Source organism: Emys orbicularis, chromosome 5 (assembly GCF_028017835.1).
Source record: "Emys orbicularis isolate rEmyOrb1 chromosome 5, rEmyOrb1.hap1, whole genome shotgun sequence".
In the NCBI taxonomy this organism is placed as follows: Eukaryota; Metazoa; Chordata; order Testudines; family Emydidae; genus Emys; species Emys orbicularis.
The window spans coordinates 26508588-26535644 of record NC_088687.1 but is presented as its reverse complement, the minus strand read 5'-3'; the positions used below and the strand labels follow the sequence as shown (position 1 = coordinate 26535644).

The window sequence follows — 27057 nt, the reverse complement described above, 5'->3', positions numbered from 1 at the left end:
TGCGTACAGGGTCCAAGTCCTGTTCCCATGGAAATCTAGTGGTGTTTTGCCATTAATTTCAATGGGAACAGGAGCAGTCCATATTTCAGCCACGTATTCATCAAACATATGGACTGAAATCAGAAACTACTGTATTGATGGCAGTCAAGATCAGGAAAAAAAAATCTATTTTTTTTTTTAAACAAGTCTTTACATATTATTTCCCCACATTAATCAAATAATTATACCCTTTAAAGATATCAATGTGAATATAGCAGGTGCATGAAAAATTCATCTAGCAAGCATTTGATAGCACAAAAAATTACAATCAGAGATATTACAGTGCACATAGCTACATATGTGGCTACAAATGCATTAACACCTGAAGACTTCTCCCTACTCTTCCCTCTTGGTGTTTTATAAGCACAGGGTCCACATGAGAAATAAAATCTATAAACAATGGTCCAAATGGTCCTCATTGTAATTCCTTTGAGTTACATCTGAGTGAACTGAAATTTCAGACTGATACATGTTAAAATAATGACGTATTTACTGAAGTTTGTGTAGAAATCTCAATGGAAGCTTTAATAAGAAAAAAAGTAATTCCTCGGTGTAGTAAGTGCAGAACTGTACAATGACTAAAAAGCACAGACTGTTTATTGGGCCCTTATGCCCACTGATTTAAAATGAGTTTAACTATATTTGTTTGCAGTGTTGCTGTAGCTGTGATGGTCCCAAGATATGCTAGAGAGATGGCGGGTGAGGTAATATCTTTTATTGGACCAACTTCTGTTGGCGAAAGAGACAAGCTTTTTAGTTTTACAGCACTCTTCTTCAGGTCTGGAAAAGGTAACCAGAGTGTCATAGCTAAATACTTTGTATTTATAATATAATTTATAATGTATTTAAACACAATGTATTTAGCTGTGACACTCTGATTACCTTTTCCAAACCTCAAGAAAAGTGCCTAGAAGCTCTAACTATACTGAATTCTACCTATAATGAAAAAACCCTACTTCCATAAAATCACATTAATTGCTTTAACAGAGAGAGGACAGGCTTATCTGCTCTAGTTTCATTTTTTAAAACTATAATGAAACTGATGTCTATTACAATGATTTAAAGCAGAGTCTTGACTCACCAAGTTAGTACAATCCAGACTACTCTCAGTTATAATAAAAAGTAAAATCCCACATTGGAAAGCATTTCCTAGTTAAATAGCATTGTGTTTCTATGTACAGTGATCACCATTAGAAAATCAACATTTACCAAAAAGTAGGATTTGAGTTATCATCTCTTCTCCCTAAACTGTGGTATCTATGATTTACCGCTCACTGATATATATTGTAAGCATTGATTTTTAATGGTATCCACTATAATACATAACTTGAACATTAAAATATTGTCATTTATAAAAGAAAATAAGAAAAGGTAATTTGAGACATTTGATAGTGCAACATAACTAATAAACAGATGGTCACTGGCTGCTACCAGCAGAAGTGATGAACAATACATAGCATCGTGTTTGTACTTTCATGTACTATACTCACTGTGTTCTCCATGTAAGCCTTTTACTAGGAGACAAAGACATTATAGCAAGGTACAGGCTTTGCAAGGGATTTATCCCAGTTGTTTAGATACATTAAATGTATATCAGCACTAGTCTATTACCAAGGGGCCTGAGGGGAAGGGATTGAAAGTACCTATAGAGACCAATGGCTGCTAGGAAGGATACGATCAGTGCCAGGAAACAACACAGCACCTTTAATCATTTCTCCCATGATGCACCCTACTGACCACATGTCAACTGAAAACAAAAATGAAATGAAGGTAAACAAGAACACAGCAACAGAACAACAAATAAATGAGAAGACAACTTATCCAATCATGCCAAGTACAGGAGCCTGCAGTTGGTACTTCAGATGCAGTGCCTGCCTTACTTACACTCTTCTGAAAGGTATATTTGGAGGAGCTGTGCCTGTGTATACATGTTTGATGAGAGTATAGCTGGGCTGAGAAAAACTGACTCCAGTAATTTTTTTCTCACGAAAATGAGAGACAATACTATTAAACCCTGGAAACTGAGTAAGATCCATGGCTAGCTACTATGCGTTCATGCAAGTTTGCAATTATAATTAAATAATTAATTTCATGTTTTTAAAGTTCTCATTTGCTTTCATTACTTAGGATCATACTAGTTTGCGCTGTAAATGAATGCTGGTCTTTGTATTCATTGGGGATATGCAAATCACTTCCCTTTCATCCTTTCAACTACAGGAGATCCATGCATATTTTTAAATCTGAACTGCCAACAGCCACAAAAGCAAGCTCAGTCTTGACAAAACATATCCACCTCTCATTCAGAAATGTGAATAAAATGTGTTGAGATCATTCAGTTTCAATAATGCATGCTTTGGAGTCTGTTGGCTCGCTTCTATTAAATCTCAACAAAGCAGCTAGTTCAGAATGGGTGTCCTGAGAAACTCATAAGATTTTCACTCTGCATGATAGGAAATGCTAACTTTATAATGGAACAGCTCTGATACAAAGCACTAAGCTGGCCATTCTGGACTGTAATTCAGAGCAAACCAGAGGCCCAATTCCCCTCCTGTGTATATTGATGCATCTGAATTGGTTTCAAGGAAGTTACTCATGATTTACATTGATATAAAGGATATCAGAATTAGGCCCTTGAAGTCTAATGTGTAATTAAATTGGTGCTCTCCTCCTCCCTGCTATTGCCAGTGAGGATGAGCTGTTTAACATCATACGGCACAAACACACAAGCTAGCAAGCCTTGAAACTGAACTGCATGTGCCAACTTCTTTCTCTCTGGTATGGAATATCATAGAAAGACTCTGTGTTTGCTGTGCAGGATCTGTGTGCGGAGAGACCAATGTCATGTTGTTTGGTTTCACTCCTTCTTAAGATTCAATGCCAACTCTGATTTTGTAGCAGTGGCTTAAAGTGGATTTGGTTCCTAAGGAAAACGTACTTACTGTGGAAATCTTAATCCTGACTGTATTTACGGTTCCCTGTTGTTTTACTTAGCAGATGAGAAGCTTTATCAGCATCAAAAAATGGCTACTTGCTTGGTAGCAATAAGCAAACCTAGACGAACTAATTACTGCTGCTTCCATCACAACAAGCTAAATGATATATAGAATATCAGGAAAAAATAGAGCCAACAGTTGTGTGTCCAACCATTACTAATACATTTATTATCTTAAGAAATTTCTGTCTCATGATATTATTGTTGCAAAGTGTTAGTTAAAAATTATTTCTATGGAAAATCATCTAATGGTTTAATTGTAAACTCTTTTCATACTATAAGGCAGCAATGGAAGAATTCCTTGCATTCTACTTTACTTGTGAAGTTTTGTGAAGGAAATTCTTATAAGATTTCCAATGCCATACGGACTGGGTAAGAACCTTGGGATTTGACCCAATGTCTGCGGAGCAAAGATATGCAGTCTCTTGCTTCCTTTTTCTCTTACATAAACAGATTTAAAAATCCCTAATAAGACCCCAAATTTGTCACTGTATACGTTTAATAACAATAAGGAACTTGAGGCTAAAGACCTCATTGTTATTTATATTACAATAGTGCCCAGAAGCCCTAATTAGGAATCAACGCTCCATGGTTCTAGGCTCCACACAAACATGTAGTAGAGAGACCTAGGTCTTAATCCTAAATTTAAGTTAGTCTTGTGTTAATCAAGACTAACTCCACTGAATAAAATGGAGTTACACTGGTTAAAACTGATGAGAGGAGAGAATGTCAATGTCACATTCACAAAAGGTATCCCCACTACAGTCTCAGATCCAGGAGTCCTCTGTTTATCCACAACAGGTACAGGACAGGCAGCAGCTGTGCAATCTTTCCCCACATTGCCATGCCACTGTGCCTTAGCTCTGACCTAGAGAGGAACCACTACAAGGGAGAAGAGGCTGCTTTATACTCTACCTTTTCACCTCTGCCAAGATGGCCAGGTTAGTCCCATTTGTGATCGTTTCTATTTTAATGGTGCAGATACCTGTCCACTGAGAACTGGAAACAGACTGCCTTGCTTTGAATAGCTACTTGTTGTATCACTGTGGGATTTCTAAGGCAAAGTGTGATGGCTTTATATAGCCCAGAATATGTAACAGCCCAAACCTATTTCACACAAGTGCTGAGGTGTGAACTCTGGGAACAATCCAAGGAAGTCTGAATATACTTGTCAGTACACTAAGGGTACGTCTATACCCAGCTGCTAGTTCGGCGGCTGGCAATCAAACTTCTGGGTTCGACTTATCGCGTCTTGTCTGGACGCGATAAGTCGAGCCTGGAAGTGCTCGCCGTGGACTGCGGTACTCCTGCTCGGCGAGAGGAGTACTGCGGAGTCGACGGGGGAGCCTGCCTGCCGCGTGTGGACCGAGGTAAGATCGAACTAAGGTACTTCGAACTTCAGCTACGTTATTCACGTAGCTGAAGTTGCGTACCTTAGTTCGATTTGGGGGGTTAGTGTAGACCAAGCCTAAGTTCACTTCTCCAAGTCCATTTTAAAGGGGGTTTCTTCGAAGGAGTTCTGCTGGGAAATACTTCTCCAGCTCCTCATGCTTATTGGAGGCTATGGTCCCAGCTACAGAACTGAATCCAGCTGTTTACTTGAAACTTTCAAAGGGAAAAACCAGGACAGTCTTCAGTAGAGTGGGACTGGCTGATAGCAACTCTGGTACATCTCAAGATAGATGCCATAAGTATGTACTCACATGTTGTAATCACAACACTGTACCTGGTAGTTGTTGTTTTTTTAATACAACTAAAGAGGAAAATCATTTTAACAGTTGTAATTCTGCAGTGTGTTGGGTCAGGTCCCACTGCACCACAGAGCCCAACTCACTGAGCTGGAAAGGCAATGCCCTCAGGGGAGGTGGGGCATTTGATATTTTGGTGGGAATAGGCACATTGGTTTAGAAAATAATAAGAACCGCTTCCCTGCTGCTCTCCAAACCTGAGCCCTTTTATAGGCATGAATGCAAACTCAAGCCCTTTAAAGGGCTAGCCTCACATGTCTTCCTCTCCTGCCCTTCTTGAATCTCTTCACTGGCTCCCAATCTCTTTCTTAATCAAGTTCAAACTCTTAGTCCTCAACCTTAAGGCTCCACATAGGTCTGTCCTTGCTTATATCTTTGCTCTCATTCTTTCCTGATCCCTCCACTCTGCTCACCCCTCTCCCCATAACGTACCCTTCATTCCCTTCTCCCATTCACAACCCTGTGCCTTTTTCATGCTGTCCTCTATGTCTGGAACAGCATCCTACTTCCTGCAAATCAAATTAAATTACTTTGCTCTCTTCCTTCTAAACTCACTTCTCCTGGGTATCTTTCCACTACAGCCTGCTCCTTTTCTATCACCTCGCTATTTCTTTAAACATTAATAATACACACTGAAACAAAACATGGAAAAATTAACAAAAAAGTAATGTACAAAGTCAAAAATTACTTCTACAATCTGCTTTCCGTGTAAGATACTGATCTCCTAGCCTGTATTCCTCTCCGACTGTATAATTGCCTCTCCCTCTTATCAGTCCCTTCCCCCATGATATAGTTATTGAGTTTTGTGTCTTAATTAGGATCCAATCCTACAAGACGCTCAATGCCTCCTGTGAGATATCAAGCACCTTCAACTCCCATTGAATTGAGGACCTTCAGCAGATGATAGCATGTGCTCAACACCATATAGGCTCAAGCCCTTAGAGGATAAGGTCTTCTGAGCAGAAGCCATGCCTTGTTTTATGCCGTTGAAACACCATACATTAACTGATTGCTTAGTGACAATGATAGGGGTCAGAAAGGTTTGTGTACCTTGTTGTCTACTTCTGTTTCCTGATCTGTAAATGGAAGCAACATAACAGTGTGAGAACAGCTGTTCATCTGGTGGCTCTGGCTGGAAAGTGAAGCAGATCTACTAGAAATCCTGCAAAAAAAGCTGCTATTAGATTTCCAGCCCAATTCTACAGACTCAAGTGATTCAGATAGTTCATAGAAGTGTCTAAATGTTTGGATGCTTACTCAAAATGAATCTGAACTCTGAACCTTTTGGGGTTTGCCCATATTTACCTCCTATTTGCTGATCCACTGGGGCTTGAAGTAAAGAGCAGCTTTTTGGACTCTAATTAATCGCTGGGATTAAATTCACTCCTGGAAGGAGGGCCAGCACCCGGCCTATGCACTACTCAAGAAAGTCTACAAAAGAGACCCGTGTTGGCTCTCTGGCCAGGGGTAAATAAGGCCCTAGGAGGCTGATTCAGCAAAGGACTCAGCACTTTCTGGAAGGTACTGAGTGTTCTCAAGCCTCACTTAGCACCTGTCTTTGGAGGCTTCCCTAACACTACCATGACCATGACAAAATAGTTTCTTGGGATGGAAATGTGCATTGGAGTCACTCCTATTTAAAAATGTATGTGACTCACTTAATTACTCAAGTGCCACAGGATTTGTGTGGTGTCAAATTAGATTATAGTGCATAATGTATATTTCCTATCACATGGAAGGGATACATGACAAGACTATATAATTTAAACATGAATAAATAAAATGTTATATCTCCAATCCATTCCTTCTATGGACTAGTGCCATCTATGAACTCCATTACGTCGTTTGCAGACTGTCTGGATGCTTTCCGAACAGCACAGTGTAAACTATTCCCCAGGTGATTATATGGCGCTTTGGCTACACTAAGTCTGTGAGCAGACTGCATTTACCACTGAGCTGAATAATTACATTCCCATCAAGCAAAGGGCTTCACACAGCTTGCTTTGATAGTTTTCCCTCAATAAATTCCTCTTAAAAATATGGTAGAAAGTTACATAAAATAAAAAAAGTTTCAGTACACTCACCCTATAAAAATTTACACCTGCACTATAAAAATGATTATAAATTTTATCAGGTGATTTGATGCATGCAAATTTATTTTATTGGTACAGTATTAATGCTGCAGATTTCCTAACAGGTTTAGAGCTCGCTCTCTCTTTCTTTCTACATATACTATACATTCATTGATGCATAGTAATTATATCTCCCCGCTCTGCAACTGAGAACTAAAAGTCTAAGGGAATTTGAGAAACAGAAAATTTTAATTTAGAGCTTCTGAGTTTAATATTAATAATGGTGAATTCTAGCATGTACATTTGTCAGGATACCAACAAATCTAGCATAAGACCATATTCTACTTTCAGTCCTCGATTCATCAAGGTACTTCAAAGCAGTCACCTGCTGGGAATTCAGAAAAGATTATGTTCACCTTAGTTAAACACAGTCACAGTTTTTCCAAAGTAGACCTGCAAGACTAACAAAAGGCCTGATTGTGGCCCTGCCTACACAACCACACATGGGCATAAGGGGGAGAGTGTCACGCCTGACACCCTGTGTTCTCTCCAGAGCTTGGTTCCAGGCTCCGAGGGCTAAACACATTCTGCACATTCACTATTTCACCCCTGAGCTATTGTGCAGAGATTTGGATCTGCCCCTCCAATGTGCCTACCAGCATAGCTGAGCTGATGTGGGGGGATGTAACCTGGTAAGGGGCCAGTAGTTGGCTACTCCCACCCTGAAGCAAGGAAGGAGAAGATGGCACGATTCCTTTCCTGTGCTGCTCCTGGGCCCGTGCAGCTGCACCTCACATAGCACCTCTTGCACAAGGCACGTTGTATATGCTCAATCTAGCCCAAAGGTGTTTCTTAGCATTTGGCACGCCCACCTTACTACACTTAATGGAAAAGCTTCCATTGGCTTCAGGGGGAGGCTTTTCCTGTGGAAAGACTTCCGGATTGGTCCATTAGTGAGTCATAAGAAGCTGCAGTAGTGAGTACTTGAATGTACGTCTATAGCTCTTAGAAAAAAAAATCACAATGGGAGTAAATGTGCAAAGCATCTGGGCCAAGCAATTTAAACCAATACACACTTAACCAAATACAATGAAAAATAGTCTAAACCCAACTCTTCAGCTTGCAGAGCTCAGGTCATCTACCTGTTGGGTTTAGAACCACTTTCTGTATTGTTTTAAACTGCTTGCCTTGAACTTGCTTTTTTTGTGAGCCACAGAGGTTATAGCCAAGCATATTATAATTATTTCATCCTTCTCTATGGAGAATCTTTCAATAGCCTCTCTCTCCACAATATTAATACATATTTGTATACATTTATTAATCAAAAATGAAACAATTTATAATCCATGGTAAATTCTTATTTTGCGTACTAATTTTGGTAATAAAAGTACCTACTTGCCTTGACAATGAATGTTTTACCTATATCCCTTTTATATACAGGTTGTGAAACTCCACTCTGTTATACCAGCCTATCTCTGTTAACATTAATAAAGTTACAACAGAGTCACAGAGTGGAGAATCAGGCCCATGTATACCTCTGAGGCTCACAAAAAAAAGCTAGCGCAAAGCAAGCAATTTAAAACACAGAAAGTGCTTCTCAACCCAGCAGCTAGATGATCTGAGCTGTGCAAGCTGAAGTGTTGGGTTCTATATATGGACACATATAGGCACTAATGGCTAGATTTTCAATAGTATTTAGCTGCCTAAGCAGCAGATAGGCACCAAGTGGGATTTTTAAGAGTAACTGAGTAGATTGAGCACCTAACTCCCATTGACTGAAAAATCCCTGTAGATATCCATCTGCATCAGCAGATACTTAAATACCTTTGAAAATCTACCTCTTAATTACCGAGATTAGAAAACATGACAAGAATTTGCCACAAATCAATATAGATATATTGAGCTTGCCAGTGCAGAGGGGAGTGGGCGTGCTCTCCTTTGAAGGGTAGAATATTGGTGTTCCTAGAGCTCCAAGTGATCCTCCCGCTTCAGCCGCTGTGCCTTCTGGAGCTTCTGCTGGGAAAGTGCACCTCCTCTCACTACCCGCCCCCCAACATGGGACCCTGGCTAGAAGGCAGACCGGACATTTTGCATTGTAGTGCTAGTTTTTATAGTGCCTTGAAAAACATCTAGCACTTAAATACTGCAAATAGATACAATTTCTTGCCAGCTTAGTTTTACGATTAATGCACAGTCAGTTAGATATTGTCCTTTCTGGTTTATACCGCCACTTGATTAAATTACTTGTGAAGTCTCCCCTGTTTATATGGGGAAATGGCTTTCTCCAGAAGTAAGAGATAACCCTGATCTCCTAGGAGAAAGCGGAGAATGGATCTGTTAAGATTCAAATTATTTGATTCTTATAAAGAGGTAAGCTATTATTGTAATCTTTCTTTGAAATAGCTCACAGTGCATACACCAAGGCTAATTAAACCCAGTGTTGATGTAAGGGAAACCCTAATTGAAAGAATGAAATAACACCGCTGTCCCAAATGAAATCCCAACCAGATGTGCGAATTTTTTTTTTTTTTTTAAATACTCTCCATTCTAAATTAAGAACTCATTAATCAGTTTCCTCCCTGATTCACTCCCTCGTGTTCTATTTTGGTGAGAGCCTGCTGTGCAGGTGGGCAGGCAACATGGAGAGTTCACCCAGACCAGACCACTATGTCCTACAGAGCTGTGCTCCAGGGGGTTCTACACTTACTTGGATTGCACATAGGAATTGGCTATGAGTAAGGCTAAGATTTTGTCACGGTTTTTTTCAGTAAGAGTCACGGACAGGTCATGGGCAAACAACAAAAATTCACGGAGCCGATGACCTGTGCATGACTTTTACTAAAAATATCCATACGAGCCATGGGACAGAGGCGTACGGCCCTGGTTTCAGACCCCTGTGGAAGCCACGTGGTAGGCGCACACAGCCCCAGCTGCAGCCCCCTATGTGGGGCAGAAGCGGGCATGGGCGCACGGCCCCGGATGCAGCCCCCAACATGGGGCAGGGGTGCTGCAGCCCCCAACGTGGGGCAGGGGCACCACCTGCACTGCGGGGCAGAGGCACACAGCCCCAGTTGAGCCCCCGGTGGAAGCTCTGGGGCAGGGGCGCACGGCCCCGGCTGCAGTCCCTGGCAGAAGCTGCGGGGCTGGGGCACATGGCACCGGTTGCAGCCCCCAACGCGGGCAGGGGAGCATAGCCCTGGCTCCAGCCACAGCCTCGGCTCCAGCCCCAGCTTCAGCTGTTGACAGCTGACCCCCAAGAAGTCACAGAGGCCCAGTAAACGCATAGAATCTGTGACTGCCGTGATCTCCATGACTAAATCGTAGCCTTAGCTATGAGTCTGCACATATATGCATATCATGTGTACCACTGACTGTAAACTAAACATGTATGCAATATACATATATTGAGTCTAAAAAGTTAAAATAATGTTAATGGTCAAGTGTCTATATGGATGCAAATTTCACTGATGTCTGTTGGAGCCAGATGACCTATCATGTGAGGAAAATACTACTGAAACTCAAACTGTCCCCACCCTAACCAAAACCCCATATCCAAGCCTGTGTCTGGATACAAATTCAAACTGATGCATGCACAAGCCAACTCCGCTAATAAATAGATAAAATCCAAACAATAAGTCAACACCCACCAAATGATCAAGTTTGAGAAGCATGCCAGCCATTTTGAAACTCTCTGTCTCTCCTCTTGCTAAAGTCTCATGGCTACTGATCTTTTAAACAAAAGGTGGCTTTAAAAAAGAAAAATACTACACTGAACAAATAGAAACAGAAGCAATAAATTTTGAACATGAAATTGCATCAAAGGTAAGAACAGATATAGCAGCAATAAATTTTGAACATGAAATTGCATCAAAAGTAAGAACAGATAATTTTACACAAAAGCTTATCAGAACCTGTCATTCACGACACTAACCTCACCCACTAACAAATTGTAATTACATAAGTCTCGCTCAATATCTAAATACAGAACTTCTCACTGCATCTTTCAAGAACTATCGATGGCAACTCCTTTTTCTAACACACTGTATTTTTTAGATCACACTGATCACTATAATGTATGTGGTATTTTCTGTGTGTACAGTAGAACCTCAGAGTTACGAACACCAGAGTTATGAACTGACCAGTCAACCATACAGCACAATCAGGAAGCAGCAGAAACCAAAGGACAAAACAAACAAACAAAAAAAAAAAAAACACAGTACAGGACTGTGTTAAATGTGAACTATTAAAAAAAGGGAAAACAGCATTTTTCTTCTGCACAGTAAAGTTTCAAAACTGTATTAAGTCAATATCAATTGTAAATTTTTGAAAGGACAACCATATTGTTTTGTTCAGAGTTACGAACATTTCAGAGTTACAAACAACCTCCATTCCCGACGTCTTCGTAACTCTGAGGTTCTACTGTATATTCCTGTAGAAGTAAATATAATTACGATCCATAACCACACAGATAAATTCATCAAAGAAAAATGTTGCATAGGCCCGATTTTCAAAGACTTCACCATCTATTAACTCATTATTCTCAGTAGCACCTGCTGGATCCTGAGTAATTTGCAAAATTGGCTACTTCATTTTAGATGCTTAAATGGGAGCTGAGCTCTTCTAAAAAATCTGACCACAGTTGTCAGTGCTGGTCACTTTTGAAAATCTGGCTCTCTAGGTTGATAGCTATATACAATAAGTCTGTTTGAACTCATGTTCCTATTATTGCTATCTTCATCCTCTTTTCTCACTTAAGTCTTGTCTTAGATTGTAAGCTTTTCAAAGCTGGAACCTTGTTCTCCCACCACACTTTTTTTTTTTTTAAACAGTGCCTGGTACAATATGGTCCTGAGCAATTCAATACAGTAATTCATAACTATAATAATATTTCAGCTTCAACCTTCTTCAGGAATCTCTCTCTCACACACACGTACCCCCTCTAAACTAGAGTGATTTTCATGCCAGAAATAAACTGTGTCACTTTCCTACTGTAGAAAATAAATGTCCCTACACTGTGGGAAATAAAAAAAACCCAAGTGAGAATTAATATTTCAACAAAGAATCCTTGAAGGAATGAGTGTGGGTGTCTGTCTGTGTAATATCAGTCTGGGTTTCAGCCCGTCTTATCTCTGTAAGCCAATCTCTCATTTAAAAATAACAGAGTTCACATAATGTTTCATGTTTTGCTTCCATTACATAGTGCACAAAGTGCATTTCCTATCATTGTACTGAAATCTTATGAGATTTTGTAGACATTATTAGTCAGAGTTTGGGAACCACAAGAGGTTTCGAAGGTTCTGTCTAGTTTTCGCAGCTTCCAAGAGTTCAGACTTGGCTATATCCTAAAGTCCTTCCTCTTTTTTTTTTAAATTAAGTCCTTACTTAAGCAAACTCCTACTGACTTAATTAGGAGTAAGAACTGAGTAAAAACTGAACCTCAGGATTTGATTCGACACATTTTCTGAAACATTTTGGTCTGCAACTTAGGCTGGAAATATGTCAAAAGCTGGATTTCTTTCTCATGAAATCGCCTAGTTTTGGTTATTACATTTGGTAATAAATCTGGGACTCGTATTCTCATTTTGATGCATAACTTGCATTAACACTAACTGAAGTCATGTGCATATACCCATAGCCCTTGAGATGAGAATATTACCTTGACATCTATGTAGAATTTAGGACTTTTTGCAAAGTCACCTACAAATAGCTCATTAATAATAAACATCAATTAGTCTACAATCTGTCCTCCATGTTCTTTAATTTCCATGCAGGCTTTAATAGACTGATAGACCCAATTCGATGGTTATTCTGCTTTGGGATGCCGAGATATTTAAACCTGCCTTTTCTTCAAACTTGCCAGCAGCTCTCAATCTTCTGTGTTTATTGTGCCAGTACAATTGTGGGTTCCTGTTCCAAGCTACAAATGAGACAGCCTCATGGACCTACAGCAAACCAAATACAATAGCCATTCCCTTTAGCAATTACAAAAAAATAAAGATTTATATTTCTATATAGAGAGACCCCTTTCAGCTGGAGGACTTAATGTCATCAGAAAGGCCCTCAGGCACTGCAAGAAAAGTTTTGTCAAGAAGGCTTTCAATGAGGTTTCTGCTGCTGCATAAGTGTTTTTCAGGGACTTACTGTATCGAGAAGGTTGACTGGACCTGCCCATTCAAACAGTTACCAAACAGAGCAGGAAAAAAAAGAATCTCAGACACACGCACAATCCAGCTTTTTGACACTGAAAATTCTTATTATTCTTCTTTGGTTCAAATCGATTAACAAATAAATATCTTGGGAATGAATTTATACACTGCATTTTTTCTCCCCCTCCCACAAGTCACCTGACAAAAAACTCCCTTCTGCACCCCCAAACAAATTAGAGTGATTAATACTGGCTTTAAAAGGGTCACAATAAATTAACTTTTGGGGGCTGGGGGGGGCGATTTCCAATGATTTAAAACAGCAGGTCTATCCCACAGTTTGCCTCCGGCTTTGGGTGGAGATCCAAACAAACAATCAACTATCTTTTTTCTCATATCTTCAGATGATTTTAATGAACATTTGGATGGTGAAAGATATATTTTTTTTTAATATTCTCTGGCTATCCACTGAAAAAGAACAATCAGACACTAATAAGAGTGACTTTGACATGGCCAGATGAAAGCACCACAGTAAGAGTCATGTTGAAAAAAGTTTGGGATTTGTTTTTTAAATGGATGGTTACAAATAGGCAGAAAGACACGACTGTAGCATCCTGTTTGTTGATAAAAAAAGAGTGCTGCAATCAACCATCGTATTACATTGTTCCTTTGCAATTATTTTTTACTGTTTTCCAGTTGATTAATGAACTAAATACTGAATCTGATCTCTTGTTCATTGACTTCAGAAACATTCCCAGTGAATGCAATGGACATTGGATTGGGCCCCTAAGGTTTGATAAATAGTTGAATTAGGCATCATACCTTAAGAAAAGTCAGAGAAAACAGCAACAGAAATTGATAAAAATTGACGGTGACTCCTTAATACCATCATAAAACTGGAAATGCCACAATGATCTAAGGACACAATTTTGAAAACTGTTAGCTGCACCTTGAAGGTGCTCTACACCCTCAACTTCCATTGACTTCATTGAGTGGGGAAGATACCCAGTACTTCACAGGAAGCACTCAGCACCTTTTAGGATGAGACTCCAAAATTAACTAAAATAACTCTAAAAAGTGATCCAAAGTCTCTTTCTGTGTGTCTCAGGTTTTCACATTCCAGTCTACATTAATCGAGGAGAATACAGTGGCAGCCATTAATATCTTTGCTATTTTCTCCTTAGCATGTAGGAGATAATAATATCTGCAGTATTCCCTATTGAATGCACGTGGGAGAAAATCATATGTGACTGTTGTTAAGTCCCAGTTCTGCAACTGGATTCATTTGGACACCCATGTGTTATTGACTTCGACGGGGCTCCTCCCACATAAATCCAATTGCAAGATCCATATGTAACTTTGTTCAACACTACATGAATCACTTGAGAGCCAGCAAAAATAATTAGTGCCTATGACCTCATGTCTTTAAAAATAGTTTTTTTGATCCAGACTAACTGCCAATGTCTTCTGATGCCAGATTTTTATGGTGTCCTTCTGCCAACCTGTCATAATTAATCCCCTTTTTTGGAAAACAGAACATGTGTTATGTTATTGCATTTTTATTCTGATGGGCACAAATACATTTCCCACACATCTCATATATCCCAGGCAGGTCCTCTGGCTTAGCCTTTGCCAAGTCAAAAGCTAAGTACACATCTCCTCTTTTGTTTTCATTTTCTAATATTACTTTCACCACCTCAGAGGTGGTAAAAAGAATATAATCCAAGCTTAGATGATCAAGACAGAGAGGGACACAGACCTCATGCAAGTGAAGGAAAGTCCATTTTCAAATTAACAGGAATCTGATTTCAGGCAAATTTGGAGATCACACCAGATATACGGTTGTTTTAAAGTAGGCAAGTCAAATAAATTTAGGAAAAAAATGTTGTATCGACTCAACTTTGAGCCCATACAGCATTGAGATGAATCCATATCAATGATGCATTAGCGAGCAAAAGATTATGATGTCACCACAAACATCATGAAGTTACCATTTCCAAAACAGTAAAGCAGAAAAACAGATTTACAGGATCGGATGGGTCAGGATAGGGTGTTTTGTTTTTTGTGTAAAAGGGTAATCAATAAGGAATGCTAAACATTTGTTTTCTGTATTCTTTCTTAATATGACATACACACTTTTTACATAAGACAGGAGGACTAAAGGTTTTAAAATAATAATAAAAGAAAAAGATTGGATTGAAATAATTCAGCTTGTATCTGTTTTTCCATTTTGATTTCTTTATTTTTTGTTCATTTCATGAATTGGGTTATTCCCCCTCAAAATTACTCAGACCTCGTAAATTCAACTTTTTGCTTCTATCCTTACAGTCCTGGTATATTTATTATATGTTTAAGAGGGGATGGGATGAAGGAGAGGAATAAATAAATAGGTGAAGCTGCAGCAAATGGCACAAGGATACAGTCCCTTCCTGGAAAGAGGATTTTGTGGCGAACCATTTCTCCCATAATGCATCCCACAGACCATATATCCACTAGAACAGCAGAGACAGGGAAGTGTAGAAGGGGGGGAAAAAAGCAAAGTTAACTAAGACACTTCACTCCTAAAGGAGGGGAAAAAGAGCAGGTTGATCAGAATAGTACAGTTTTTTCTCCTCCCACCAAACGCTAAAATAAGTAAATAGATAAAAGCACCATCAGGCTCAGTAAAATTGGAAAAATATTTGAAATATCAGCATTGTCAGAGTTTTTGTTAAACTAACTGAAATAAAAATATGCACCTTTTTTCACAGGAAAACCAACAGAGGTTTGTCAATACAATCTCTCTCTGATTCAGGCAACATGAAAAATGCACCTAGACCCAATGAACTCACAAGCAGGCTTCATGTGTTGGAAACTGATCAGCTGAAAGCATGTCTAATCTATGTTAAAACCATCCAGGGGGTTTCAGCAGAGGGCTTATTGCTATGCTTTCTAAAACACGTGAAAAAGGAAGGCATGAACTTGAAGGGGAGCTCTCTCATTTTGCCCTCATCCTGCCCCTGAGATTGTGTGGAACCCACAGGGTAAAAAGGCACAATACTAGCCAGAAAGTAAAAAATAAATAGAGATGTACAGCTGTGTTGGGTCTGCAAGGAGAAACTGCACTTAGTGGGTGGGACAAACACAAAGGTCGAAAATAAAAACCCAAATCCTTACTTAAAAAAAAAAAATAGTGATCATCTGGAATCACCTCCTACTTGGCTTTTGGGCCAGTTTATGGGTTTATTACTGCAGGATTGAATCTGAACCTGCAGCCCTCACTCACACTAGTTGTCCTAACTGGGACATAAGTAAGGACTGAAGGTCAGGACACCATCCTACAGTCACTGAGTATTGCAAACTCCTGCTGCAAGATCCAGCTCTATGTAGGGGAAAGAACACAAAGTCTGGAATACACTGCCTATGCTGTGTACTATATAGGTACTGAAATACAGAATGCTGCATAGAGTGAATACCAGCATGTCTTCTAGGAAGGTTTCTATGCTTCCCATCCTGACTTCACGTACTGGATGCAATGTGCACTGTTGCTCATCCGTTTGGTTTAGGTCAGGTTTTTCTTCCTTGAAATTGTACAAGGAGAGGGAAAAAAAGACAGATACTTGATGTACAGAGTGTAAAGAAAGAAAGGATCAGCACTCTGAATGGTGAAGAAAAAACTATTTTTCAAGAAACTGCCATATTTTCCCAACTTCAAATCCTTGTTTTGTGATAATTTTTTGGAATGTACAACCAATTTCTCCTCTTTTTCTTCTCCCCTTTTCGTCCTTTAAAATACAAAATAAAAACAAACAAACCAAAACTTTTTGTTGCTGTTGGTAAAACAAAATAAGGGTGAAATGTTTCATCTGGGAAAGGAGGGTAGAGGTATTGGGTGCACAGGACAGCTAAAGCATGCCTGAGATGGGGTTAGAGTTTTCTTCTTTGTGGTAGTTTTGGGTCCTTCCAAGGTAAGTTCAGCAAAATGGTGCTAACTATGCATCGTTAGCCAATCGGGTGCAGAGAGAAAATGAAAGCAGCGAACAATCTTCATAGTCAGCATACAAAGTGTGGAGAAAAAAAATGGGGGAGCTCATGTAGCACAACAGCACAGGCCTGAGCAGCGGTGCAGAGAACAATCTTTCCCATTGACTTCAGTGAGACCTGGATCTGGTCCCTCAGACACATCAGCTCCTCAGATTTGCTGATCCGTATTTCCTTTATTCATTGTTTTCAAATTTATTTTATTTTTTAAATGTTTGCCTATTTTATCTTGCTCAATTGAAGGAGAAAAGCTCCTTGCTCACTTTCAGCTTGATCCATGGCCCATTGACATTAATGGGAATTTCTCCATTAACTTCCAGGGCGCTTTGAGAGTTGCACACATTCTGAGTGCCTCCGCAAATCTGTCTTTCACTTGATCACCAAAGTGCCCCAAACTTTACCCAAGTGCCACTATAACAGCATGAAACCAGAGAAAAATTCTCTGCTGTGTCAAACACAACAACAAACTCATCAGCAATCCAGTTTTGTGAGAGAACCACACAAAGGCTGAGCAACTCATTTTAGAATAAAAATAACCTAATATTTAGATTAGGGAATGATGACATGTGTGTTGATCCCAGTTAAGATTTTTGGAGGCACTCAGTTTATGAGAAAGCCAAGGTGCAACATATTTAGCACTTGTGCTAATTTTTTCCTAATTACTAACTACAGTATTAAAACCTGCATTGTGAATCCATGAATATTACCAGCAATTCATGTAATGAAATAGCTTACAGGTGTGTTATGAGCATGCCTGTATTATCGCTTGTGTAAAGAAATCCGTCTAAAAAACCAAGCATACAATGTCATTGTCAGCTGAAGAATGCTGTCAGTGTTACTTCAAATTCTACTGCATGTTAATTGGATTCTCCAACTTAACGTAAAATAGTGTGGAGCTTCTGCTACTTTCCCATTACATTTGTCATTGAAAAGGTCTCTTCATCTAACAGGGAGATTGCTTTGGCATCAAAAATAATATAATAATAGACTTTTCTCCACTATATTTCCTACTCTTCTTTCCAGCCTGGTCTACCTAGTACCTAGACAGTTATAATGTTCAATTATGCTATAGAACAAGAACTACGTATTTGATAAAGCTTTCCCTTTATCCCTCCTACAATGAACTCTTTCTTATAGGCACCTCTGTAATATGGTAGCTCTACTTGCATCCCATAACCTGTCCAAGGACAGAAAGATACACCACCCGTAGGTTTTTCACAGCAGAGCCCTCTATCTACAGCTAGGAGGATTACATACAAACGAAACAACAGAAAACTAGTTCAGTTTCCTCCTCTTCCTCCCTTCTCTTTCCATTAAAGATGGGCTCAAGCTGCACAATTCAGATCTAGATCGTGTACACCCTAACAGCAGGTTGTTAGAGTCTGGGATGTTAGTTCAGCCTATTATACATACAGAAGCCATTCTTGAGATTTAAATCGGGTCTGCATCTTGAAACATTTGGGAATATTTGGATTCCAAATTTGGTTTGGTCCCATCTCTTCTTCCCTCCTCACTAGAGAGGTCTGAGGGCTGGTCCACACTACCCGCCCAATTCGGCGGGTAGAGATCGATCTTCTGGGATCGATTTATCGCGTCTCATCTGGACGCGATGAAGCGCTCCCCCGTCGACTGCGGAACTCCTGCTCGCCGAGAGGAGGAAGCGCTGTCGACGGGGGAGCTTGCCTGCGCCGCGTGGACCCGAAGTAAGTAAATTTAGTTCGATATAGGAAACGTCGACTTCAGCTACACTATTCTCATAGCTGAAGTTGCGTTTCCTATATCGATCCCCCGCCCCAGTGTGGACCTGCCCTTAGATTCAGAAGAACTGGCTTTAGATTATTTCATCGATTTGGCAACCCTAACAATTCCCATAATATTTCTGGCTCACAGCAGCCTTTATAGGTACACACTTTAGTCAAAAAGGGCTTCTTCAGCTGCTCAGTCAGGCAAAGGAGTGCTGGTCAATCACAGGTTGTTAACCTGCAATACCATGTGGTTAAACTCAATGCAAACTGCATGACAAGAACCATCAGTTATTGCAGTTTGATTGCAATACTGGGAAAATTCAGATCTAACATCACTTTGGGTTTTAAATTTAAGATGTTCTTTACTGCTATTATTTCCCTCTCCTGGTGCCCATAAATTGTCAAAGTAGCCCTGGCCCTGCCGGCCACATAGTCTTTGCTATTGAGGTACAGTCCTACCGTTCTCCTTGTAGCCCATTCCCAAGATGACCTCTGGTGCTCTGTAATAACGTGTCACCACATAGGGAGTCATCATGAAGCTGGTGCCTGCAGTCCTGGCCAGTCCAAAGTCCAGAATCTTCAACGTGCAATCGGACTTTACCACAATATTACTTGGTTTTAAATCCTGCAAGAGACACAATGGAAAACAGACATGACTGCCACCTACGAAGGCTGTGCACACTGGCGATCTGGATCCATACTTTGGGTGGACCTCTAAACACTTCACTGCTCCATAGCTGCATGTGCAGTCATTCACGGAAGGCACTTTTTAGCCTGTCTCTGAATCCTGTTGTTGCTTTGGCACCCCCTATTGGAACGTGTGCTCTAGTGATATAGTTCAGATCCTTCAAGCAGCTTGATTCCATCAAGAAGGACACTGCTAAATTGGAGAAATTTCAGAGAAGTCAGGGAATGATTTAATGATTAGAAAACATGCCTCTCTCAGTGATAGACTGAAGGATCTCCATCTATTTTGCTTAACAAAGAGAAGACTGAGGGATGACTTGATCACAGTACTTCAAGTACTTACATGGGGAACGAATATTTGATAATGGGCTCCTCAATCTAGCCGACAGAGATATAACAAGACCCAATGGCTGGAAGGTGAAGCTAGACAAATTCTGACTGGAAATAAGGCATACATTTTTAACAGTGATGGTAATTAACCATTGAAACAATTTACCAAGGGTCATGGTGGATTTTCCATCAGTGATAACTTTTAAATCAAGACTTTTTAAAGATATGCTGTAGTTCAAAAGGAATTATTCTGGGGAGTTCTATAACCTGTGTTATACAAGAGATCACAGTAGATGATCACAATGGTCCCTTCTGGCCTTTGGAACTTTGAATACTTTCCTCTGGATGATGGAAGCATTCTGCTGTTAAATTAATAGCTCTAAAAGGCTTATAGAATCAGGGTGATGAAATATTTTTTTTGTTTACACTTTATTCTGAGTGGGGCAGTGCCCACTGTGCTCCAATAACTAGAACCATCACAAACTGTGTATGCAGGTTCATATGCATATTTTATTTACAAAAACAATCTGACCCATTCTTTGCCTGGAACACTATGGGAACTATAGTAGCCAAACATACTACATCCTCTACACCAGTGCTTCTCAAACTTTTTTTTAACTGGTGACTCCTTTCACATAGCAAGCTTCTGAGTGCGGCCCCCCTTATAAATTAAAAACACATTTTTATATATTTAACACCATTATAAATGCTGGAGGTAAAGTGGGGTTTGGGGTGGAGGCTGACAGCTCGCGACCCCCCATGTAATAGCCTCGTGACCCCCTGAGGGGTCCCGACCCCCAGTTTGAGAACCCTTGCTCTACACAACGTATGTTTTAGGAAAGGAGGTCTTTGTATATTATAAAGTAACATCCAACATGAAAATCATTTCATCAGTCTTTCTTCCCTTCCCCTCAGAAGCCAAAAAAATTATTGTTTTTTGAGCAGAGGTTCCCAGGCTATTTTCATAGTGTGGACCACATCTTAAGAGAAAGTTTGTCTCATGGACATTTTCCCATGCATTCAGGGTCAGCTGGACCACCTGCCATCCTGTTCACAATTGTATGGACCATTTACTCTAGTATCAACAATTGCACGGACCACCTATCCTCTCATTCACTCCTGTGGCAACTACAGCAATTGCTTACATGATAAAATAATGTTGGGAAAGTACTTAGCATATGTTTAGCAGTCTTTTCATGCATTTAAGCAAATGAAAAGGAGGAGAACCAATTACGTATGACCAGACAGTTCTCCATGGATCTCCACCAAACGATTCATGGACCACAGTTTGGACACCATCAATTGATAGCATTTTAATGCACTATAGGTGACATTAGTTTAAACTGTCAGCCTTCAGAGAGCTAGCAACAGTTTCAGGAGAAAGTGCAGTTATCGCCACCTTCTCCAATAATCATAATCACTATGCGTCTTACACTACCTATGGCTCATTCCCTTTTTGTTTGATTATTAACTTGACAAACGTCCTCATCCCTAACATACAACCATGCAGCTAACTTGCCAGACACGTAGGCTATTGACAGATAAGTCTCAATATTTACATTGAGAAGGCTGGGTCTTGATGAAGGGGTTGAATCACAAAGTTTGCATGTTGACATGACCAAGCCTCTTAACAACAACTACCGGTATCTTGTCCTTCAAAGTGCAGTCCCCTTACCCTGTGAATGATTCCCGCAGAGTGAAGGTGCTTGATCCCACACAGCATTTGGTAGAGCAGGTAAGACATTCGTTCATGGTCTAATTCCATCTGAATCACCTGGCACAAGTTGGCATCCATCAATTCCATTACCAGGTAACTAGATAGGAGAGTAAAGTCATACAGTTATTGCCTGCACAGGCATGGAGCTTCCAGTAACTTCTGTGCAATAATCAACATTCACTTCTCTCTCTTCACAATCCCTTTTTTTTTTATTTCCACTGTGAGATGGTAACACAGATGGAGAAAAGATTTTGAAATGCCCATTCACCTGAGCCCCAGCACAAAGCTCAGTAATACTTGAACCATTCTGTGATTTGTCTCCCATTGCAGCATTCCAAGAATGTCCCATTGACATCCTTGGAATATCAGGGATTACCTGGCACATTCCACAGCACAGTGACTGTGCTCTACATGGGCACACAAGGCAGCAGGATCCTCAAACATGCTGATGCCACATGCACCAAGCTACGAGCCTTTTCTCCTGAGAAATGGCTATTGCAATTTGATCAGAGGGTTTCTTCCAGAGAGCACTGGACTGATGGAGGTAGGAAGGGTAAATATATATTACCACAATACATTTGTCTGAAGTGTTTATAAGACTGGGTGATCCCATATGGTTTTAATGCCAATTAACTAATCTGACTGTACACTGTGCTTCTGCTAAATAAGATTGAGCAATAGTCTTAATCGGATTTTAACTCAGTCCTCCAGAAGTGATTGGTTAATACATTTAACCCACCAGCTCAATTCTTAAGGGACATTTATTCTTAAGTAGAGATGAACCTTAACTGGGACACCGGATCCGAACTCCCTCAAACTTTGGAAAGACTCTTGATCTAGATTTATATGTGAGCTTCCCAACTCAGGCTCACCTCACCAATTCTTTGCAGAGGACTGAAATAACAAGATTATTGCAATGGGGCAGCAGATCTTTATGCAGATCTTTATGCAGACACATGGACAGTACTTGCCTGACTCCAAACAATGCTATTAACCCCTCCCTTTTGTGATACTGCAATATGGAACAAGGTGCTATAGACTGAAAGGCAGAAGCCATTTAGCTGACATAAAACAGCAACACTTGCGACTACCTGAAATTTGATTCAGGGCAAGTTCATTAAATGCAGTAGTGCCCATGGTGTAGACAATGTTCAGTGGAGCTCACACTCCGCCACTATTTCCCAAGGCAGAAAAATTTTACACAGTCAAAGGTTATCCCACAATAAATATGAAAGGGAAAAAATCTTTCACATCAGTCTCTTTTACAAGGATATTATTTCAAAGTGAATCACCACATTTTAAAGCACTCCCACATACCTCAGAGAGTTATACAACAACATTTCCTGAGCAAACCAATAACACAAAGGAACAAAGTACACTTCCTCATAGATGCTCATATTCCTCCACACAACCTGTCTTAAGAACAGCCATTAGCATGCTTTGCACGCGTGTTCTATTCCAGATCTTAGATACAAAGGTGATAGGTCCCTTATACATACGTAAAATAGGTCAGTCTACATTTTCAAATTCTATCTAAAGCTTCATCTTCACAAGATAATTTGCTAGAGGAGCTCATCCTTTTCATTATACTGGGATTTTTATGTTCACTATACAATACCAGGGCCCACCTCCCTCTAAAGCTTTAGTTTAATTATTGCCCGTGTTACTTACACATCCTGGAATTCCTCCAGAGATTTCTGTGGTGTGAAGACATTTAATAAACTGATAATCTGAAAAGCAGAGTGAGACAGAGGGAGGGAGAGAGAAGATAAACATATGCAGTTGATCACATTTTGAAGGACAGCTGTATTAAATAATAGCATCTGTTTTTCATTGTTCAATTTGCACTGACAAGTCCTGCTACAGTTGACTAGTAAGCAGCTGGCAAATTTCAGAACAATTTTTCAGAACTCCATTATTGTTCAGGATGCATTTGAAAGGGTGTGTGAGAGAGGAGTGGTGATGGACAGCAACTGGTCAAAATGCTGAAGCCATTAGTCTTGTGAATTCTGGAGTTGCAGGTTCAAATTCCAGCCTCAACTCAAACAAATGTGACAGTCCTTGTAAAATCACTGGCCATTTCTGGTATATCAAGGCTATATGTCTGAGGGGAGAAATAATCAAACATCATCCTATTAAACACAAACACAGGACTTTCCATTCTCTCGGACATTTCTTAAATTTTTTGGCACAGATGCTGTTTCATAAAAAAAAATCCAATTCCCAGCTGTCTTGCTGTCATACATACGTCTCAAAATGGGAGAACCTCAGAGAGCTCTGGAAAGTGGCCAGAGGAGTCCTGCACACTACTCTCTCTTTTAAAGTGAGATTCCAGAGAACATGGCCAGTAGGGAATGCTGCTGACAGGAATCTGCTGGAGAGCTGGTAGTGCCTAGGAGGCAGCACAAAGCAACAGTACCTCTGGGGGGGAAGGTTGTGGGACTTGGGACCTGAATTCCCTTCCTTTTCATGTGTGTGGGGGAAAAGAGAAGGAAGAATTCTGAGGAAACTCCATGAAAAGAACCTTACAGAGTCTTTATCCGCACTTGGCTCCCTTGGCAGGCTTTCTTAGTGGGAAAATGTGACTATCTGGGCTTATATTTTTTAAAGAAAGCCTTAATTTTCTTTCTTACTGTTCTATCCGCCTCTTTGCCTCTGCACTTTTATCTTTCCTCCACCATCTTTCCTTGCTTCTTCCCCCTTTTCTCAATATTTTTGAGATATCTCTCTTCAAGTGTTCCTTTGAAAGCTTTAACGACAGACAGCTAAAACTTAAGAGCAGGTAATAGGTTTACAACTGTTGCGTCATATACAGTAGAACCTCAGAGTTACTAACACCTCAGGAATGGAGGTTATTCGTAACTCTGAAATGTTCATAACTGAACAAAATGTTATGGTTGTTCTTTCAAAAGATTACAGCTTAATGTTGACTTACTACAGCTTTGAAACTTTGCTGCTTTTAATTTAAATGAAAAAAATGCTGCTTTTAATTTAAATGAAACAAGCACAGAAACAGTTCCCTTACCTTGTCAAATCATTTTTTTAAATTTCCCCTTTTTCCCCATAGTCTACGTTTAACACAGTACTGTACTGTATTTGCTTTTTTTTTTGGGGGGGGGGGGGGTCTCTGCTGCTGCCTGATTGCATACTTCCAGTTCCAAATGAGGTGTGTGGTTGTCTGGTCAGTTCGTAACTCTGGTGTTTGTAACTCTGAGGTTCTACTGTATAGTACTTTTGTAATAGTCTATTTTTCAAATCAACCCCATCTTTGTAGCCTTCTGCCCCTTCCAATACATTAAGAATCATGGGTAATAATGCACCATGTAGCCTCTAGTTATGTGCCAAGCACAACTCACCCAGCTCTGCATTTTCAAACTAGTGTGCAGGGATCTAAATCATGCCGTTTCCATCCAAGCCAATGGGAATGAGACAGCTAGAGCCCTGCACAACTCTTTGAAAATTTAAGAATAACTCAGTGTTAAGAAAAGTACAGCAAAATAACTCTAGGTGGGCTCTGTGAAGTGTCTGCCAGGCACACTATTCATCTGTAAATTAAAGGATCAAACAAATAGTCACTAGCGATAAGGTAGTAACAGGAGACTGGTGGTAAATTACTATTTGCAACCTTCAGAGCAAGTCTTTGAATTGCACAGATTTTCATTCCAAAATCTTTGTGATTTCAGGGCTCTCTCTCATTGAAAGAAAAAACATGTAGCCAATTCCTTTCTCTCCCTGTGAACTAATGATTGAGAAATAGTGTGTCAAATCTCACAGTCTATCAGGCTTCTCATGCTCATTCATTCAGTTTGTGTGGAGAGGAAGAGTCCTTTCAGGATCTGTGAAAAGTGTTTACAGGTAATGAACTGTTATTAATTTACTCTCAGTGGAAACTAATGTGCACGGTCTATTATCATTATTATTTGTAACATCCCCAGTGGGCTAAAATCAGTCCACAGACATAGGAAGATACTAGCGTTGGATCTTAAGAGCTGGTAGTGACAACATACAATGCTACAAATAAAAGGATAAATGCAGTTTGCTTTTCTGATTTCATTGGGACTTCCATAACATGGTTTGGCCAATTATGGTATAAGGGTAGTAACAGGAGTGGCGAGTTTGCACAAAAAGGAAACTAGCGGAGAAACATTTGAACAATGTGATGGGGTACCCATGGGTATCCCATAGCCACAAGCCACACTACACTGTATCAAACATATCATTCCAATCATTGAATACATATGTGGGCACCCCTAATGTAAACCTGTATGATGGCCATTCCAGTATAACGCTAAAGAAAGTGTTTATACACAAGGCAGGTGGAGGTAAGGAGAATTAAGAAAGACTAAAAATCTGCTGTCATTGTTCATTTCTTAAGATTAAGAAGAAATAAAACAAAATAGCATGTGGTTTCAGAGATTCTGGTTACACAGCATTAGTATGAACCATCCAAACAGTTGGCAATGAAGTAATCAGTAACAGCGTCTTACATGACAGAGGAAAAGCATAACAGATTCCCATTGTGCTCCATAGGCTCTTTACAGGATTATCAATAAACAGAATCATCATAATGACAATACAACCAAATACTCCAATAGAGGGGGCTAGATTGTGAATTCAGGAAGAGCTCTGAGCAAGGGATGTGCTTTCACTGCACCACCATAGAAGTAGCTCCTGAAGGTAGCATGATTCAGAGACATTCCCCTGAGTCACAACTCCTTTCCTGCTTCCTCCGGGCTCCTGGAAGGATAGTAATTTACTGCTGGCCAATACCAGCAAATAGAGGATGAAGCTAAAGCTCCCATCCATTCTTTGCCCACCTCCTCTGGGGAAGGAGCAAGCATGGGAGTAGTCATGCTTACTCATATGTGCCAGGACCTAAAGTTAGGGTAGCCCATGTAGGGGCCTTACAATACATAGGTGTGTAGTCTGGGTCAAGATCTAGCCCTTAAAATAGCAGAAGTCATAAGTTAAAGTATCTCATTACAGCCTGAAAGGATGTGATTTTTTCCCTAACAAATCAAGCACACAACATCCCCCTGGTCCCCACAAGAAAACTTACATTTTTATGGTTCACACACTTCATGAGGACCAGCTCTCTGTAAGCTCGTTTGGCATGCGTTTGATTCTGAAATGGTCGGCTGAGCTTCTTAATAGCCACATTTCTGTCAAGGACGGCATCATATGCAGCGCTGCAGTGATTACAAATACAAGCTTTATATATTTTAAAAGGATATTCTTCGGTTTTAAGGGTGAATGGGACGTCTGGAATTTCCATCCAGGTGTCTTCTGAATTAACTAGAACTAGAGAGACAGACACGGGAATAACAGGCATGGGAAATCCACACACGCAGAGGGAGTGAGATCTTACAGCAATGGAACAGAGTACACACCATTACTTATCATTAATTTCAACAGCAGTGTAAGATTTACATGCAAAGCAGGGAAAGACCTATTAAACATAAAAAGTCACTGTAAAAGATGGATTTTACTATAGACTAGGAAGAACCTAAGGAAGCAGAGAGATTCAGAAGTATCTCTCTGTAGGTGAGAGTTCTCATCCTTAT

The 27057-nt window shown here is 40.0% G+C and overlaps 1 protein-coding gene across 5 annotated transcripts in view; it reads right to left on the bottom strand.

The window, feature by feature from the left end:
- The window catches only part of MAPK10 (mitogen-activated protein kinase 10), a 120559-nt gene that overhangs the window by 55639 nt on the left and 37863 nt on the right, over window positions 1-27057 (bottom strand). For 2 of the 5 annotated variants that reach the window (XM_065404618.1, XM_065404619.1), the window contains exons 3-7: window positions 26553-26682; window positions 23165-23223; window positions 21452-21590; window positions 19219-19384; window positions 15415-15486 (exon numbers count right to left, since the gene is read on the bottom strand). In XM_065404618.1, the coding sequence (XP_065260690.1) occupies window positions 15415-15486; window positions 19219-19384; window positions 21452-21590; window positions 23165-23223; window positions 26553-26682 (566 nt within the window). Of the gene's footprint in view, window positions 1-1714; window positions 1787-15414; window positions 15487-19218; window positions 19385-21451; window positions 21591-23164; window positions 23224-26552; window positions 26683-27057 lie in introns of all 5 variants that reach the window. The other 3 variants (XM_065404620.1, XM_065404621.1, XM_065404622.1) reach the window with 2 other exon arrangements.